General features: G+C 47.6%; 5 protein-coding genes across 5 annotated transcripts; 3 read left to right on the top strand and 2 right to left on the bottom strand.

Annotated features, from left to right (window-relative positions):
• Positions 1-598: 598 nt before the first annotated feature.
• DFJ58DRAFT_799792 (uncharacterized protein) lies at positions 599-1,466 on the bottom strand. The gene is made up of 3 exons (XM_041390781.1): positions 1,381-1,466; positions 1,243-1,332; positions 599-1,193 (listed from the first exon to the last, which is right to left on the bottom strand). The coding sequence occupies exons 1-3, from the start codon at positions 1,392-1,394 to the stop codon at positions 848-850; spliced, it is 450 nt and encodes a 149-aa protein (XP_041241294.1). The 5' UTR covers positions 1,395-1,466; the 3' UTR covers positions 599-847.
• Positions 1,467-3,169: 1,703 nt separating this feature from the next.
• On the top strand, positions 3,170-4,341 carry DFJ58DRAFT_799786 (uncharacterized protein). The gene is made up of 4 exons (XM_041390780.1): positions 3,170-3,571; positions 3,626-3,733; positions 3,781-4,157; positions 4,224-4,341. The coding sequence occupies exons 1-3, from the start codon at positions 3,403-3,405 to the stop codon at positions 4,059-4,061; spliced, it is 558 nt and encodes a 185-aa protein (XP_041241293.1). The 5' UTR covers positions 3,170-3,402; the 3' UTR covers positions 4,062-4,157; positions 4,224-4,341.
• Positions 4,342-6,356: 2,015 nt separating this feature from the next.
• DFJ58DRAFT_799785 (uncharacterized protein) lies at positions 6,357-7,351 on the bottom strand. Its single transcript, XM_041390779.1, has 5 exons — positions 7,329-7,351; positions 6,962-7,271; positions 6,778-6,906; positions 6,618-6,727; positions 6,357-6,531 (listed from the first exon to the last, which is right to left on the bottom strand). Exons 2-5 carry the CDS (start codon positions 7,221-7,223, stop codon positions 6,463-6,465), a joined length of 570 nt encoding a protein of 189 aa, XP_041241292.1. The 5' UTR covers positions 7,224-7,271; positions 7,329-7,351; the 3' UTR covers positions 6,357-6,462.
• Positions 7,352-8,849: 1,498 nt separating this feature from the next.
• On the top strand, positions 8,850-9,598 carry DFJ58DRAFT_799782 (uncharacterized protein). The gene is made up of 5 exons (XM_041390778.1): positions 8,850-8,871; positions 8,926-8,999; positions 9,059-9,214; positions 9,322-9,382; positions 9,434-9,598. The coding sequence occupies exons 3-5, from the start codon at positions 9,144-9,146 to the stop codon at positions 9,539-9,541; spliced, it is 240 nt and encodes a 79-aa protein (XP_041241291.1). The 5' UTR covers positions 8,850-8,871; positions 8,926-8,999; positions 9,059-9,143; the 3' UTR covers positions 9,542-9,598.
• A 647-nt stretch (positions 9,599-10,245) lies between these two features.
• DFJ58DRAFT_799776 (glycosyltransferase family 24 protein) lies at positions 10,246-16,824 on the top strand. Its single transcript, XM_041390777.1, has 27 exons — positions 10,246-10,449; positions 10,510-11,264; positions 11,320-11,602; positions 11,699-12,092; positions 12,169-12,364; positions 12,422-12,498; positions 12,553-12,840; positions 12,917-13,139; positions 13,201-13,295; positions 13,341-13,646; positions 13,702-13,841; positions 13,900-14,040; positions 14,105-14,204; positions 14,257-14,322; positions 14,372-14,433; positions 14,483-15,079; positions 15,133-15,238; positions 15,295-15,390; positions 15,442-15,785; positions 15,838-15,874; positions 15,921-15,932; positions 15,985-16,051; positions 16,098-16,132; positions 16,183-16,209; positions 16,268-16,280; positions 16,338-16,396; positions 16,451-16,824. The coding sequence occupies exons 1-27, from the start codon at positions 10,331-10,333 to the stop codon at positions 16,679-16,681; spliced, it is 4,869 nt and encodes a 1,622-aa protein (XP_041241290.1). The 5' UTR covers positions 10,246-10,330; the 3' UTR covers positions 16,682-16,824.
• The last annotated feature ends 486 nt before the right edge of the window (positions 16,825-17,310 follow it).

Raw genomic sequence — 17,310 nt, 5'->3', positions numbered from 1 at the left:
CACGGCAAATCGGCAAATCAGATTGTCTCAGTCATTGTTACTTCCATCAAGTACGAGTTTACAACTGTTTACAACCTTGGCGGACCGATCATCGATCGTCATCGGAGCTGTTATCCTGTTTCCATATAAATCCAGATAGACTCATCGCTTTAGATCGATCATCGATCAGCTTGACCCGCGAGTCATAGCATGGTGTCGCTCTCTCTTGCAAGCACGTTCAGGACAAGGAGCCTTGTTATGTTTGTAGCGTTAATGTAAGGAGTGCTGCCCTGATCGCATACACGGTAATAGGTACGCTGCTCGTTTGATACTGTTGTGAGAACACTGGCTCACAATCAACCCACAGTAGCTTCAGTAGCAGGCTTAATGTTTTATGTCAAAAACCGTAAAGGTGGCATAGATGTGATAATATGTAGTAGTTGGAAAGTGATTTATGGCATACAAATGGCGCATCAGGACCAAATTAAACCAGCGGTAAGTGATCGATCGATCCATACCTGTAGTCCCGTTATCTACGGGTCATTGATAACTAGAACAAAGAGCACGTACCCGGCCGCCTAAAAGCGATTCTTGAACACAGGCCATCAACAAGTACATGTGCTGTGCCGTGAACTCCGAACCCGGAGGGATAACTACTTGCGGTCCGAGTCGCTGGTAGATTCGGACTCACACCAGCTGATAATCACAGCATCACTTGGCTCGATGGCAATCATGTTTTTTTCTAGATCCAGATTGAAAAAGCACGTAGCCTTGAACCCGCGAGCGGTCTGATAGCGTGTCCAAGTAGCAACTGGGTTCTTGTGCTCAATCCCTGTGCATTGTAGCAGGAAGGTGCACAGACATCCTGTCAACGTGGAGTATAGCACGATATTCGCTTTGGGAGTCGCGTACAATATCGTCGAAGGAGACGATCCTGACAAAAGACAACGGGCAACGTTGAACAGTCCGCACTCGTGGAGACGACAATGGATAAATAGGCTGCACAGAACCCACTCAGAACCCACAGCACACCCAACATACTTTCAAGATGTCCTTCAACGCAAACTACCCCGAGACGCCCCAGAGCAAGGCAGACTTGCAGCGCATATACAGAGAGAAGGAGGGAGAGGGATTCGCGGAGCTTCAGCAAGCAATTCGTGAAGTGACAGATGGGAAGGTTGACCTGGCGAAGCGTCATGAAACACTGACGAAAGGCATGCCGGTCTATTCTGTTGATAATCAATTGCCTAACACACACTCCAGCCGCACAGAAAATCAGGGAGCTCAATCGTCAGAATGAAGAGTTGCGCAGACAGCTCAACAGAGCACCTGATTCGTCGCGGGGACCGCAAGGTGCATTAAATGACTGTTGGACTCTCTCTAATGCTAAACAGCACACAGGTGGTCAGACGCATGGGACATGGCCCGGGGGAACTACCGCTATCCCCTACGCCACTCAGCCTGGTTTCGGTGCTATGGGAAATAACTTTGGCACTGCGCAGTATCCCGCTCAATATTACCCGGGCAATGCTGCGTCAAATACAAACTTCTCGCGAGGGTATCCTGGACAAGGCAGGGGCATTTAAGCGACTGCGATATATCAGTGTCACGCGGCGGGAGCAAGATGGAATAATATATATCTCATTATTGATTATACATTAATCCCTAATAATTCTTCTTGTGCTTTTTGGAGAATAGTTGAATCTGATTCCTTCTTTTGAACTAACAAGAATGCCACTAAGGATCTGCTTGGGTGACAGAACAATTAATTCCACGCATTCTTGAGACAAATCGTCTTTGCCTCCGTCTTGCAGGTGAAATTGTCATACATCTATTTTATTTTATTTTAAAATCCAGTTTTTTGTCCATTGAGAGTGATACTATATGTAGGACAGTACTATCTAGTCTTGGAGCCCCGTGCTCCATGCTCTCCTTTAGATTCCCAAATGCACTGGGGTAGGGCGTACACCCACCAGTCCGCCGTTCCCCCCGGCCGTTACATCTGTTTTAGAGGCTAAGCACGCTATTGAAATTTCCACTGCTATCATCTGAGTCGATAACGACCCGCTTGATTGCCTATCGATAAGTGCAATAGTAGTGATCTTACGAAGGCACTAAAATAAGGCTGCATGGAGCGTTGGTGTTATTATATTTGGACGAAGATAAAAGATTGAACATTGAACATTGACAGTGTCATCATTACCGAGGACAAGTCCGATTGAGGCTCGTGGGTTCTATTCACCACCGAGCGACATGGAAGGAACAGTGAGGATGGTGTGTTTGTCTTCCGTTCAGGGCTTGATCGATAATGGCACCGACGAGACTATGTGCACACTATTGTCTTCCATGGATACCATATTTCATTGTGGGGAACTTCAATGAACTTAAACTAGATGGCCTGTGTAAGAGCAATCTTACGTATGACGTGCACAACTGTGTTATCGGTGACAGACAGATGGCAGAAGTTAAAATGCGATATGTCATTGATGGTGAACCCGCTCCCCTTGGGCATCGGATGTGTTGGATGCTTTAAACAGATACCACTCGTGGATCCATTGTATTGCGGTAAGGTCCGTAAGGGTTGCTGAGAAGTTATATGAATACATGCGTGACTTGCCAAGGGCCAGGGTTCAGTAACTTCAGTTTTACTGGTTGAACGCCTGCAATGGAGGCGGGGAATATACATTATGCCGAGAGGAATCACTATGCGCATAGCCTCGTGCGGGTAGTCACGGACCTGAAGGTATTGACGCGCAACCCACTGCTAAGGACCCAATGAAATTAGGTTGACTCTGAGATCGTCATATTCCGGATCACCTTTCGGACCCGACATATCCGGATGAAATTTGCTTCAATGAGCGCACTACTTAATTTGTTTTGCAGAGTATCGAGGAGAGACCTGAAGAAACTGTATGCTACACCACCGTGACATTAGAAGCATCGAGGCGGAGAGAAGCGTTCAGATGACAAACTGAGTAATAAACCAACCATCACCGTCGAGGCACCCGACACATCACACCCCTGTACTGGGTATAGTCGTCCCTGAGCTAAGCACGGTCCTGTGCTCTACGAGTGATCCGATACGATGATCGATTCGGAACAATGAAAACAACGCAACCATGTGGCATTCAGGCAAAATTCATTAGGTCGAGGAGCCCGAAGTACAACCGATGTCATCCTCGTGAGATTCCACAGCCACGAGCGTCTTGGTGTCTAAATTGCATGTTGTGCTCGCCCTACGTCGCGACATGTCCGAAGAGGAGGAAAATCTCAGTGCTGTGTTTGTCACGTTCATGCAGAAGAAAGGTTGCGAGGGTAATGTGAGTATTTAAGAGGTTTTACATATGACTCACCACGACGTACTCCTCCGTCGAGAAAGCGCGCCCTAAATCCTCGTTCTCTCCAAATTCGGAAACTTTCGACATGATGCAAGACGACACCACAGGGCGTGCATACAAGCAGAGCAAGTCCACGCAGCAAAAGCAATACAGAGATAGGGAGGTCGATAGCTTTGCCGACCTTCGCGAAGCCATTCGCGAAATGACAGACAATCAGGAAACCCCCAAGACCAAATATGATACACTATCGAAAGGTGAGTATATCAGAGTAAAAAAATGAGCTACTGGAGAATTCAACGCGTGGCTAGCTGCACAATATATCAGGCAGCTTAGCCTGATGAATCAAAAGCTGCAACGGCAACTTCACACGCTGAGATCATCACGAATGAACGAGGAGGGCAGTATGATGACACAAAGTAGGTGTCAATTTCTGCAGGTCTGGCCGCAATTATCTGATAAACAGACCCTACAGCGCAGGCACCTGCCACGTCTTTGGGCTGGAACGCTGATATCAAGTCGGTTGGCACACACCGGACGACACAAATCGTATCGCAAAGCACACTGCACGATTTTTACATCGGCATGAGCTCGGGGGTGTACGATGCTGCGATGCTGGAGGGTGCGCAGGACCAGACGAGCATAGTCCCACGATTCAGTAACAACATGAGTCAGATCGACCAGTATACGTCCTTTGGACACCCCTTGAACCAGTCTCGCATCCCCTATGATAGATATTCATACTAGAGACAAAAGTATGTGTACAGAACTTACCGAGTTTCCTATAATGACGGCACGGTTGTACCAGTAATGGATGGGTGGTTATAACTGATGTACTTAATACTGTATAAAATGCATTCAACTTGAATGTGGGTGTTTCAAATGGCGACATCATATGCATCCACGCACTTTACATGACACACTAAATGTTCGGCTCGGAAAATACACCTGTACCGGTACCCGGTATCGGTAGTACTGAAGACCGAGCTTTTGTATAAGGTAAATAAACTTGGTGAAGGCAGCTCGGGTCCCGGGGAAGTTGAGCGGAGTTTAAAACGACGCCGCCGGCAATTCTAGGAACCGGAAGAATCCGACGAAGGTACTGTTCGAGTATACACATATATGGGATGGGCTAGAACTTAGGCTAGCGCATTATCAGTGTACGTGTGCCCAACTCTAATTAATATTGGTAGATGCATGATTATGTACGTAGCATGGTTCCTCTAGCAGATTGACGAAGATTTTCTTCGATCACTCAGATCGATGATCATAAGAATAGCGAGACAAGCCGGCGGCCTGCGACTGTATAGGGTTAAGCGCGTCAGTACTTTTCCCATGATGCAGCACCTGTAGGGTGTCCAGAATTCGACGATTCAGTCATTCATGGTTCTGGTAGGTACCGTTATCAGTCGGATCTTACTCGAATCTTACTCGGTTCCTTCAAACACTGAGCCAACAAAGTCCGGGCGCCTGACAATATTCGTAATGAAAAACCCCTAGATTGAGTCTACATGTTCGCTTCAATGTGCAGCCGCATCACTGAGCGATAAGATGCATTCCGTATATCCCCGCCACTCGCATGCTTGCTCCTCCTTTTGTTATTTTGTTTCCTTTGTTGACATCTTTCCTTATTTACTGCTTTTCATTCAAGTTGATACTTCGTACTGTTTTCATCACCACTCTCGTTGCTGACGTCACGACGTGGCGCCGTTGACGTGGTAGTTAAATCTTCGGATGTGTTTTTTGTATATCGATGAATAGAATGTGACGGACGGATAGTTTTATTCAAGGGCACATTGCCACACAACCGCAGAGCCTGCTTGTAATATCCGTAAAATTAGTCAGTGCTTGTTGTAGGTTGAGTTGACCGAGGTTTGGGTGACGCCACGTATCATGTTAACATATATATGAAGGCCAGCATAATATATTGTCTTAAAAGTGGATAATCTAAGTACTTGTACAGTATACTGCGGTCACAGACATGGCTCCGCTACTCTAGTGTCTGGTCCGATAAGGCTAGGTCGCTGTTGAATCGATCTTACGCTAATTTCTCGCGGTGATTAGGAAGCGGAGTCCCCCCAGCTCCGAGATCTGGGGTACTCGAACAGGGTTTTATTGCGAACCTAGCGAACCGAGAGATAGAAGTGGTACATAACACGGCAGCATAAGGCTAAAGTAGATGCGAGAGGACCACTAGTGTGCGACGTGCAGAAACGGAATACGTCAGTTAGACACTTATACCCAGATAGAAAGGGACCTGACGCTGAAGTTAAAATTTTCGACCAGCGTGACGAATCGATTCGAAAGAAGTTTAACCCCGATGAAAAAATGAATGACGTGAATATGATCATGATCATGATAGTATTGGGTTAGCTACCGGCGAATGTTCGCAGCGGAGCGGCCCGCATCTCAACCTGCTCTCGGCATTGTTAATGAAGGAAAGCTAACATACTAAAAATACGAGAAAGAAGTAAGTTAACATGTCGAAAGAGGTCACGAGAAGATCAAACCGAAAAGGTTGAAGTAGTAGAGGAGTGAGGGAAGGAAAGCATGCGAGTAGCGGGTATACACGGATTACAGAGTCTTATCTCTCGGTGATGGTTGCAAACATTAAGTTGAAGCAGACACGTCTGGGAGTTTTTTCATCCGAGTCGTGAATGCCGTGAGGGCGTCCGGAATTTAGTTGGCTCAGGGTTTGAAGTTGTTCGAAGGAACCGAGTAAGATGACTGGTGACTGATGACAGGTACCATGTAATCGTTGATTTACGTGAATTACTTTTGGTAAGAGTGTTTAGAAACGGTATACGCATTTCGAATTCTCAAGCTCAAGTTGAGAATAATATCGAGCAAAGCGCCAGATGGGGTCAGAAGACAAGAGGCAAAAGAACTCATGCGTTCGCCGATTGTTCGAACTGCACACAGACTAATCTATGAAAAGCCCCGAGATTACTTCTGCTTAGTGCGTCCTCGGAAATCACAAACTTGTGAGTGGTGTTGGTGGCGTCGAATAAGGGCTTACGGTACGCAACCTGCCCGGAGTCAGAGAATCTAATGCATGTGATTCATAGTACTCCGTAAGTCGACCCCCGATAGATAGTATCTAACTATCGCAGGTACAAGTTGATGTAAATTATAGTCCTAAACGTACTTATATGTGTTCACTATGGTTATAATACTGGCGACCCGGACTCCAATGAGGATTCACCTGGCCGATGATCTGATCATAGTACGCAGGAGCGGTATCCGTGTTCCCCCGATGACATGTTGGCATCACATAGCTTCATAGCCTGTGCCACTGGTGACACATGAATAAAATTCACTTGGCGGTATGCCTGCGAGCTGGCAGGAGTTGTTTGGTTGCTCGATAAAATATTCGTAAAGCACTGGGGAATATGGGCCCTCCGTACAAGGACCTGCTGGCTGTCAATGACGTGCAGATTGACTGTGGAAAAAACACACTTACTACTAAGTGTTGTCGGGACCCCTCCCACATAACTTGGTGGTATTTCAGAGCCCCGGGTGTGAGGGGCATTATAAAGTTGGTGTTGCAACTTTGTGTTCAACACTGAAAGCTCCCTGATCAGCCGTGCAGCTGAACAACCATACTGTCAGCTAGTTAAATGTTTTCATTCACTATATATACACACCTTTTCGTAGAACATCTTGTCTCGTCTTGGGGTCCAATTCTCCTCCAGTAGCATGACGAATCTCCTTCCGTACCAAGGAAAACCCATCGAGCTCCTTGTTCCTGTACTGTTTTTGCAAAACCGACTTGTTTTGCTTTGGCATTGCTTCAACGAGGTATTCAAGTGGTGGAATCGGAGTAGCTGATATGAAACAGGATGGTACGGTAGGCATGGATCTGGTACTTTCCCTTGTCTTCTTATATCGCGACCACGATTTTACCATCCGATAGGCGCCAGCGGCGGCCCTGAAGGTTAGTTTCCCCTAGTCAGACCAAAAGAGAAGGAAGACAGAAGACAGTCGTTCGTTCTCGTGAAAGGTAGGACTTACGTCCAACTCCTAGCTTAGCGGGACAATAAAACCCTAAAAATCCATCGTTCGAACAGGTGGAAATTATTCAGCGCCTAATCAAGTCGCCGCATGAAGTTCGAGCGGCAAAGGTCGTCGTCCTACTTTCGCTATGGAAGCGATGATTGAAAGGGAAGTTCATTATTTTTGGAGACCGTCGAATCAGTGCGTGTGAGTGCGTGTGGAGCATTACAGTTGCTGAGCTGATGATGATTGCTCACATAACCGGTGCATGACCATACGCCTAAAGCGCTCTAGTAGCGCGCCTTGCACCTTGTGGTGAGGAACAAGCGCCAAATGCATAGCGTACTTATTACTTCCTTCTGAATCGAGTTTGCTAACAGTTAATTATACTTGGAATAATGCCGATAAACTATAACTGGCTGCTACTGCCACACCGTCTGATGCTGCATGGTACCATAATCTCCGTACATCCCGCTCACAAAAGTCATTTCCGACCTATACACCTTCACAAGGAATACAGCAAGAACTCGAATAGCAGAACTGAAATGGGCAGCGCTACTAATGCGCACCTAGTATTGAAGACATGCGCATCTGAGACTGCCGCCATCATTGCAAGACTCGGGAATGCTTCTAGCCACCTTGGTTCACGCAGCGCACGGCATCAGTGAATTCATGAATCATTGAATGCTAAATGTTGTAACCGTGGGAACTACAGAAGGATACAATCTACTTCTGCTAGATAAGATGGCATCATGGGGACTTTATATGTAGCGCTTGACCCCTGCCCTACAGTGCTTACTGGTAGTACCCACGATTGCCCCGGACATTGACGGGGGCAGCCGAGAATAATCTATCATCGTGTCAAGACCCTGGGTTGTCGAAGCAGACAACTTTGCAGCAAGCCAAACGCGGACCATGTCGTGTCACATCGGAATGGAAGTTACTAAGCACAGGTGCCAATCAATTGTATTATGTTCGGTCAGGCCATTGTCCGCCTAGCTTGCTGTAAAGTTATTTGTACTTCCCTGGGAGGCCGGATTTTCCTGTGAAAGCTCTCAAAATAGGAATTGACGCGAGCCTTGGCAGTCAGAAAGCGCGCGACGATTTTTTTTTGTTGATCTGACGGGTCGAAAGCTGTTCAATCCATTGAAATTGATTGTTCGAGTGGCTTCCTATTTCAGAGCTCAAATTCAAGTCTTGAATCATTGATCAAACGTTTCTCCGGAATCATCCTGGCATCATCGGATCAGGGATGGCATTTCCGTGGTACAAGGCCGTATTATCAGGCTTCAAGTCTAGCGCCAATCTAGCGCGCGTATCTAAAACTTGTCTGAAAAGGAAAGCCTGGCTGCCTAGTTATACCGTGACTGTAAAGATTACTTGTTAGTGCTGGAAGAATCTGTCGCCAGACATCGCCACACCATTTAGAGATGTCGGAATCGTTGTCAATGATGGGCTCCATACGCTAGCCGAGTATTGGTGTCTTTCATCTACATGGTCATTGCCCCATTGCCAGTCAGCCAATGGGTGTTGGACTGGGTATAATACTAGGTCAATGGTCCTGTGCTATATCTCGTAAGTGAAGAAACCTGGCAGTTGAAGGTTGCTGTGGTACCGTGGCCTGACTCCAGATGAGGAAATTTATGGAGTTCCTGCAGCATGGTGCTGCGGCGATAAAGGGATCATTAGCTGCAGTAAAGATTTTAACGACGTCACGATCAGGGGGCTAGTTAGCGAAATCGGGTCACCTTGAACAATCGTCTCAAGTCGAGTCTGATGGGTATCTGCGTTTCGAGATATGTCACGAAGTAATTTTTGGAGTTGCACAAGTGCATGCGCTTCCTTTGCTCTGTACTGCTGTTGCAACATAGCTTTGTCCTGGGCTGGGGTTGCACGCTCCAAGTCTGCGGAATAAGATTGAGGATGATGAGATGAGTATATGACTTTCAATGATTCGTAGAATATGTTCACTAAAGGGTTAAATACCTGACATCCTGCGACGGATACATACAAGGAGCGCACAGGATTCTCTTGACAGACCCTTGAAATTAAAGCAATACGACGCAATGTTACTTGTACTTCAGAACGCTAAAACAACGTTGAATTTCTGCTCGCGCACTCACCGTGGCAATCTTGCAATAGAAATTGTAGGTCATAGACCATCGAGAACATCGGTTGCGATGATCATGATGATCGTTCATGATGGGAAACGACGGAATCACATGGGATGAACCTTTAAGTCGGGCAAGATCCAACGTTTGTCTAAGGTTTGTCTAACCCTTCTAAGCCTATTTCTAGATACGTGACTTTAGTTCGCCGCCAGGGACAGCATATTACGCACACACAGCCAGAGTAATGCGAGTAGCCCGGTGACAGCTGTTTATACTGCTTGAACTTTGGGCAGTACTGAAAAGGTTAACCTTCGTAAGGAAGGAATAAACCGCTGACGTGACAAGCCGCGGACCTTGTGCATTGCGGTTCGGAAGGAAGGGATCTACTGTGGCCGGGTAAGCAATGAGTACTGAGTCACCGGGGCCAACCACGACATGGCCATTGACTTCCTGTTTTCACTGCATATATTTGAAAGGTCGTCGTCTGAAAAATTTGAGCCGAACAGTTGGAACTTGGCGTGCTCACTGCTCAGCCAAGTATAATTCTCACGGTGTTCTAAATGCTGAGACTTACTTTGATACTTACGTATCCTCCACAAAATATTCATGGACATCCATAATACTTCCCTAAAATTCCGCTCGATATTATGATAGCCAGGGTCATTTTCTCTCACTCCGCGCAGATTATTAAATTATTAAAAATACTTTGAGGTAAGTAATGCCGGAAATCAGAAATGAAGGATAAGTGACCTGTTTCCTATTCAAGCACGGTACGTCATTTATGGTAAAATATTGGAAAATAAATGTACTAGTCACATGATCTGGCGACGTGTCTACCAGCAAGTAGACTTGGCGATTTAGCACTGGTGTTTTTGGTTTACTGACTACAAGTTGTAGGAGTCAGCAGTAATGCGTTCTGGCGCACTTGTTGTCCTTGGATGTGCACTGCTTGCTTTCAGCGCATCTCCTCCAGTCGGGGTGTCCTTGCGTTCTTCTTTCAGTGCTGCAGATCCATTACTTGAGGCGCTGTAAGTTCGAACTATATACTTGACCCTCTCGTGCAACTAATATCACATATGACTTACCAGAGAAACCCTGGCCCTTGCCTCTCCCGAGCACCTGTTTTCACTCCTGAATCATTTTCCCCTCCTACTGAAACCTGCAACGCCAGAAGAATCACATAACGCCGTGTTAGATCTCGCAAAAAATTACCTTCTGCCTCCGGAGATAGCTGCCGTGAATGTCGGGCTAGCTTTGCATGCTGCAAGTCCGAAGCTTGCTGCACAGCACATATATGAAAGTGGAAGGGAAGGATGCGAGGACTGGGTGGATTGGTATGGAAGTATTGCATGCAATGCAGAAGAACTCAGGCGCCTCGTCGAAATTTCAGTTGCAGCCTCGGACTCCGAGTCCCAACCAAAAATGAAGCGCCTCCAAACAGATCATACGCCACCTCTTCAGCCATCACTTGACGCCCCTAGGTGGACAGCAATACACTACGCTGATCCTATGGTACCTGAATTCAAATCACTACATGACGCACTACTCTCTTTGAATCTTGATGTGGAGTACGTGCTACGCTGGGCCCGACCTGTCATCGTAGCAGATGGACCGTATTTGTCCGGGTTCGGCGTCGCGCTGGACTTGAAGAAGATGGATTACCTCGCTGTGGATGACCGGAAGCGGGCTTCTTCCACCTCTCTTGATGATCCCTCTGGCAAGAGTCAGGAAGGGAATGAAAATGACGTGCTAAGCTGTATTTTCGAAGCCATGTCGTACATTAATACCGAAATGGAGAAGAATGCTACCACAAATAATCCCTTGAGTACGGAGGAGATTCAAGGTAGCTTGACTTTTATCTTTATTATATTACCCAGTGCTCATCTCGTATGGCATAGACCTCGGCCTTAAAGCAACATCTTTCCTTGCTCTCCTTTCTGACCCCGCTTCCTTCCCCCCAGCCATCTCTTCATGCTTATTTGGAGATTCGCTCAACCCGCTGCGTGTATTGCACACATTGTCTGCGAATTTCCCGCACTATGCTGCTCCACTTGCGCGCAAAGTCCGCGTACCCGATACAGTGCGAGACGAAGTGCAAGATAACTGGGGGAAGGCGACGATGGGCGTAAACATGGTGTGGGTCAATGGGAGGGTGCTAGAGGGTGAAGCTGGGATTTTTGGGTGCGTTTTCTGTCTCTAGCATTCTTCTTTATTTGTACTTTCGTTCCGCCTCTTGTGCTACATTGTGAGGTTTGTTCAGTTCTGATCCAAGTTTAGGCTTCTACGCAACTTTGCGCGCGAACGCGCTCTTATTCGCTCACTCGTCGAGCTTGGTTTGTCGCGGTCGCAGACCATAGAGTTTGTCGTGCACCCAGTGCATTCGGGTCCGTTCGATCCACCTCCATCGAAATTGAAAGTCAAGAAAGGCACAACGTTTGGTTCAGCGAAGCGCTTTGCCCAAGAAGTTCTGCGCACAGATACCGAGAACAACGCGGAGGCCGAGTCCTTGGATGAAGGAAAGAGGAGATATGACATTCTTCCAAAGTGGAACGATCTCTTAGACGGCCTCGTCGACTCTTCAGATAGATCAGAGGGGGGCGGCGTTATATTATGGCGGAATGATATCGAGGAGGACACAAGATACGCTGAGTGGGGGACGGACTTGACACAGGTGGGTGTATATACGTTCAGTCGTGGATACTTTGATTGAGACATGCTAACTTGTTTGGTTTGTGTTACATGCATAGCTTCTCCGCATGCATCCGACTCAACTTTTCAGTCCTTACTTGCGTTTGCGGGTCAACATCATTAATGTCGTCCTCGCCCTTGACTTTTCGCAACCGCGGTTCTTTTCTCTCATTGCAAACCAAGTGGATAGTATCGTCGCCCGCGGGTTTCCTGTCAGGTGGGGATTTGTTCCAGTTTCTACCGGCGACGGGGACGGTGCGTGAGGAGACTATTTTTTTCTCAACAATAATATTTATCGTCATACGCGGATAGGCCTTAAGATGGCGAGAATTATATACTATGTTGCACAGAAATTCAGTCGTCCAGAAGTGGCTTCGTTTTTCCGCTCTGTATGTCCTTCACTTTGACCTTATTCTATGTCACTTGATCATTCTTTTCCATAGTTATCCACTACACACATGCAGCAGAACCTCCCTGCTCTGTCTTGGAGTATTGTCCATGCAACTTTCAACTCTCTTGGGACAGCAGATAACTTTGCAGACATAGCTAGCGGGAAGGTGCCCGGCGTTGAAGAAGCTGTTGAGAGCGCAAGGCGGTGGACGAGGAGGCTTGGTGTGAGCGGCAAGGATGGGGAAGGGTTTGTTAATGGAAAGTGGTATGAAGTGGGGGACAATTTTTTGCGAGATTTGCAGAATGAGGCGGTTGCACAGATGCAGTTACTACAGGAACTGGTCAGCGTTTAATCCATATTCCCTCCTGGCCTCGCTATCTAATTGACTATCTCATTCACTTACCCCCTTCCCTTAGATCTACCTCCAAGAACTGACCGGTGCTTCCGTACCACTCATCTCAACATTCTTTTATGACCTCCCTACAACACTCTCCAGCCGGAATCCGTACATTTTCAGCAAAGCGCCCTCTTCAGTGCATGCTCCTTCGTCAAGTACTGGGAATCTCAAAATTTTCGATCTTGGCGATTTGGGTAAGCGCACGGGTTGGAACCCACTCACATGCGCATGGGTGACATCGGGTGAATCCTGGCGTGTTACATATACTGTTTAAGCGATGCTAATTCTGTCCCCCGCTGTCAGATGCCGAAAGGACACCTGTGAGCATGGCTGTCATCGCCAATCTGGATTCGGCGGAGGGGCAAGCACTGATTCAGGAGGCTGTGTCATTTGTTTCTGTGAGTGACCTGTGTCTGCGCGCTTACGTGCTAATACGCGCGTAGAGAAAGGGATCGCAATCACGCATCACATTCCTACACAATCCCTCTACCGGCTCACCTGGCGGTAATGTATCATCTTTCTTTGCACATGTTGGGTCAACAAGCGGCCTTGGGGAGCTCTCTCCGGATGTACTGAAACGAGCGCTTGATAATTTGGAAACGCAAGACGCTACACAGGTATTTACCGCCGAAGGGATTAAGCTCCGATCGGACCAGCAAGCACACACAGCATTTCTGACTACAAGCCGCCTTCTTGCGCGTGAGGCGGGCCTTCGGCCTGGAGAACAAGCCATCATTGTTAATGGCCGGGTACGTTTCTCATTCATGTTTCAGTCCAACGTGGATAATAAAACTTCATGCATAGCTCATCGGTCCTTTCTCTCCTAAATCGGAGTTCGTATCCGAAGACTTTGCGACGTTGGAGACATATGAAATGAAGAAACGAGTTGGACGTGTTGCGCAAGCTATTGAGGAGGTTTTGGCTGACGACACAGAGCTTGATGCGTGGGTGGACTTCATCTGTGCTGCTTTCGGGTTCTGATATTGGATTTTGTGTACACAGGCTTGCATACGCAAACCTGGTTTCGGTGGCATCGTCGATTATATATGCAGATCAACAGCCAGATCCAAGTGAAGCTGGATTGTTTGATAGCGCACCTCGAGCTAGGACTAGTATTTACAGACTCTTATCGGGCAGTTACACGTATGTGTTTCCTCACCTGCATGCAGTCTTGAAGCGGCATGTTGAACGAACTATCCTTTTCCAGGAAATTTGAATTCGGTGATCGAGAGAATGCACTGACCCACCTTGTACTGCTCCTTGATCCCCTGAGTGAAGGAGCACAGAAGTGGATCGCAATCTTGGAGGTAAGCCGTCGTGGGGATTGTAGAATCGTCGAGTTGATGTAGGTGACTGTAGAAACATGAGGAGCTCTTCCCAGAGGTGTACTTTGAACTGTACCTCAATCCAGCTCAACATTCCGAAGTGTGCAAAGCCCCTTCGTACCGCTTGATTAAACTAATCAGATTCACAGATCCCACTCAAACGATTTTACCGATATAGTATCGAGCCTCGCGTGCAATATGACAACAAAGGGTGGGTGGGTCTGTTTTCCTGCTTCTGATGCCACTGAGGAGCAGTCCAGCAACGAGATTCCGGCGCAAGTAACCTTCAATGGCCTGTCCGTAGACCCGATATATACTCTTGGCATGGACGTTCCCCCCTCGTGGCTCGTTCGCCCTCGAGAAGCTCTCTACGACCTCGATAACATTCAGCCGAACACACTTCCACCTGACGGCCTTCTTGCTCTTTTCTCGCTTGACTACCTCGTTGTTGAAGGGCATGCACGGGAGACGAAGTCCAATAGCCCTCCTCGGGGCGTACAGCTGCAACTGACCACTTCATCTCCTGTTGCCAATCATACTCCGTCTGTAGTCGATGACACTCAGGTTGTCGCGAATCTTGGCTACCTGCAGTTCAAAGCTCGCCCAGGAACGTTCAAACTTACTATTCGGGAGGGAGGAGGTCGTGAGGTGTATGATATAGCCAGCGTGGGGAGTGAGGGGTGGAATAGTCCTTCTGTGGAAGATTCTGGAGAGGAACTGACTGTGATGAGCTTTGAAGGGCTAACCCTGTACCCAAGGCTGTCACGGAAGCCGGGCATGGAGAAAGTGGATGTGCTAGCAGGGTTGCAGCAACGGTCAGGCCATTCCCAAACCGTCGTACACGATATCTTGTCCAAGTATGTGGTTCTTTCATTCCTTACTGCTCTTGTTGGTCCTGAGTTCACTTCAGGGTTTCATCTCTTTTCAAATCAAAGAGCACGACCGAAGTCGCAGAGACGGGCGCCAGACAAGCGGACATCAACATATTCACAGTTGCTTCTGGGCTGCTTTATGAGGTGCGCTCCCTTTCCTCGTCTGCAACGCTCGATGCCTCCAACAACTCTCCTTTCAGCGATTCGCTTCCATCATGATTCTTAGCGTCCTGCGCAACACAAACAGCACTGTGAAATTCTGGTTCATCGAGAACTTCCTATCGCCTTCTTTCTTGGTCAGTTGGTATGACGTATTGCTTGCAACGTACCTCATTGTCATATTACAGGAATTCATACCACACATGGCCGAAGAATATGGCTTCCAGTATGAGCTCGTGACTTATAAATGGCCTTCTTGGCTCCGCGCCCAGAAGGAAAAGCAGCGCATTATTTGGGCATACAAGATCCTCTTCCTTGATGTTCTGTTTCCCATGGACCTTAATAAAGTCATCTTTGTTGACGCGGACCAAATTGTCCGTGCGGATCTGCAAGAACTGGTTGACCTCGACTTGCACGGTGCACCATATGGCTATACACCCATGGGCGATGACAACTACGAGATGGAAGGTTTCCGATTCTGGAAAACTGGATATTGGAAAGACTTCTTAGGTGATCTTCCGTATCACATCAGGTGAGTTTATGTGTGGATTGTGCGATGTTGAATCGATCTGACGCTTCCCCAGTGCCCTGTATGTTGTAGATCTCGTCCGTTTTCGCCAGGTACGTGGGTCACTCCTGATGACGGTCCCTGACTGATGGACTTTAGATGGCTGCGGGTGTACGTTGGCTTCTACCGCGTCCGAGGACTTTGGGTGACATTTTGGTTTCAGGACATCCTCCGTGGACAGTACCAGATGCTTTCGGCTGATCCAAACTCCCTTGCTAACTTGGACCAAGGTCAGTAGTGTGAGTCTCGAGATGGCACCTGCTGATGCTAGCCAAGATCTCCCAAATAATATCCAAAGAGACGTGCCGATAGTGAGTTGAGATTGCGTTTGAGTGATATACAGGTCATTGACTCCTACTAGTTCTCTCTTCATGAAGACTGGCTTTGGGTATGTAAACTTCAACTTCAGTATTCTTCCAATCATACTGATGACGTGGTTGATGCAGTGTGAAACCTGGTGTATGTCATCAAATTCACCCTAGACCTCTCCCTTAACCATCTGAATGTTATATGCAGGCGGCGCAGAACGCCTTCATCGTGCCAAAACAATCGACTTGTGCCAGAACCCCCTTACGGTCAGCCCTTCCAGACCATATCAGTCGTTCATCTGACGCCTGGTTGATTCACAGAAAGAACCAAAACTATCTCGTGCGAGGCGGATCCCTGAGTGGGAGGAATACGACAGCGAGATTGCACAATTTGCAGGCAGACTGGCTGCCGAAGGCAAGATTCATTCCAGTGTTGCTACCGCTCGTTCGGACGTCCTTGCGAATGTTGGGCTGGCTCAGCCAGCACACAACGATGACGTCGGGGGTGCTTCGGGGGGTGAGGACCTTCAGCGTCCGCATGACGAATTGTAGATATTTAGGTAGACAAAGATCACGGACAATTTTGCCGATGGAATTTACCGCGTTGCTAAGTTTACTGTAAACACTGATCCACGTTGATCAATTGAATATGCCAGGTGTCACTTCGTGAGTTCTCCGCTGTTTGGTGTTGCGCCCGGATATTCTTGAGCCGGCTAGGATCAGAACTAATGCTGTAATATGATACCATCTCGCACGGCTGTTTGTGAGTTACATCTTCGCCTTATCAGTAGGGGCCTAGTCTCCTCTAGCCAGGCCTTATAGAAGGAAAACTGTGATGCCGGACCGCATTAAGCATGACAAACAATACATTAGTCAGAACAATCTGTACAGAACATGCTGCCAGGGATGATCGCACTGTCATATATCGACTCACCCTAAACTTTTTTCATTGCTGGCGAGAGATAGTGGTAAGCCAGGGTCGACGCTATGGCTTCAGGCTCAAAGGAGATACATGATCCGATTCGATTGAACCCAATTTATATGCCTAGTGTAGATGCGATCAAATCTGCGTTCCCTCTTAGGACGGGATAAAACAAGTTTTTTCCGAGTCGCAAGAGAGGACGTTGCACGGGTAGAGACCGTCGGAGGGTACCTAGGGGAGGAGGAATATCTTGATTTTC

Source organism: Suillus subalutaceus, assembly GCF_016647625.1.
Source record: "Suillus subalutaceus strain FC151 chromosome Unknown DFJ58scaffold_92, whole genome shotgun sequence".
NCBI classification, from domain to species: domain Eukaryota; kingdom Fungi; phylum Basidiomycota; class Agaricomycetes; order Boletales; family Suillaceae; genus Suillus; species Suillus subalutaceus.
Note: the sequence above shows the minus strand (reverse complement) of the source record. Positions and strands in the feature narration are given on the sequence as shown.

Excerpts from the sequence above, each read along its gene's own strand:
- DFJ58DRAFT_799782 (XM_041390778.1), top strand. The coding sequence starts at position 9,144 with ATGCGCTTCCTTTGCTCTGTACTGCTGTTGCAACATAGCTTTGTCCTG. Across the intron at positions 9,215-9,321 it reads TGGGGTTGCACGCTCCAAGT|AAGGAGCGCACAGGATTCTC; the intron begins CTGCGGAATAAG and ends ACGGATACATAC. Across the intron at positions 9,383-9,433 it reads AGCAATACGACGCAATGTTA|CGTGGCAATCTTGCAATAGA; the intron begins CTTGTACTTCAG and ends TCGCGCACTCAC.
- DFJ58DRAFT_799786 (XM_041390780.1), top strand. The coding sequence starts at position 3,403 with ATGATGCAAGACGACACCACAGGGCGTGCATACAAGCAGAGCAAGTCC. Across the intron at positions 3,572-3,625 it reads ATATGATACACTATCGAAAG|CTGCACAATATATCAGGCAG; the intron begins GTGAGTATATCA and ends ACGCGTGGCTAG. Across the intron at positions 3,734-3,780 it reads GGGCAGTATGATGACACAAA|ACCCTACAGCGCAGGCACCT; the intron begins GTAGGTGTCAAT and ends TCTGATAAACAG.
- DFJ58DRAFT_799776 (XM_041390777.1), top strand. The coding sequence starts at position 10,331 with ATGCGTTCTGGCGCACTTGTTGTCCTTGGATGTGCACTGCTTGCTTTC. Across the intron at positions 13,296-13,340 it reads AGGCTGTGTCATTTGTTTCT|AGAAAGGGATCGCAATCACG; the intron begins GTGAGTGACCTG and ends ATACGCGCGTAG. Across the intron at positions 15,239-15,294 it reads CTTCTGGGCTGCTTTATGAG|CGATTCGCTTCCATCATGAT; the intron begins GTGCGCTCCCTT and ends CTCTCCTTTCAG.
- DFJ58DRAFT_799792 (XM_041390781.1), bottom strand. Across the intron at positions 1,194-1,242 it reads CTCCCTGATTTTCTGTGCGG|CTTTCGTCAGTGTTTCATGA; the intron begins CTGGAGTGTGTG and ends AGACCGGCATGC.
- DFJ58DRAFT_799785 (XM_041390779.1), bottom strand. The coding sequence starts at position 7,223 with ATGGTAAAATCGTGGTCGCGATATAAGAAGACAAGGGAAAGTACCAGA. Across the intron at positions 6,728-6,777 it reads GGTCCCGACAACACTTAGTA|GTCCTTGTACGGAGGGCCCA; the intron begins GTAAGTGTGTTT and ends GACAGCCAGCAG. Across the intron at positions 6,532-6,617 it reads CAAGTGAATTTTATTCATGT|ATCATCGGCCAGGTGAATCC; the intron begins GTCACCAGTGGC and ends TACTATGATCAG.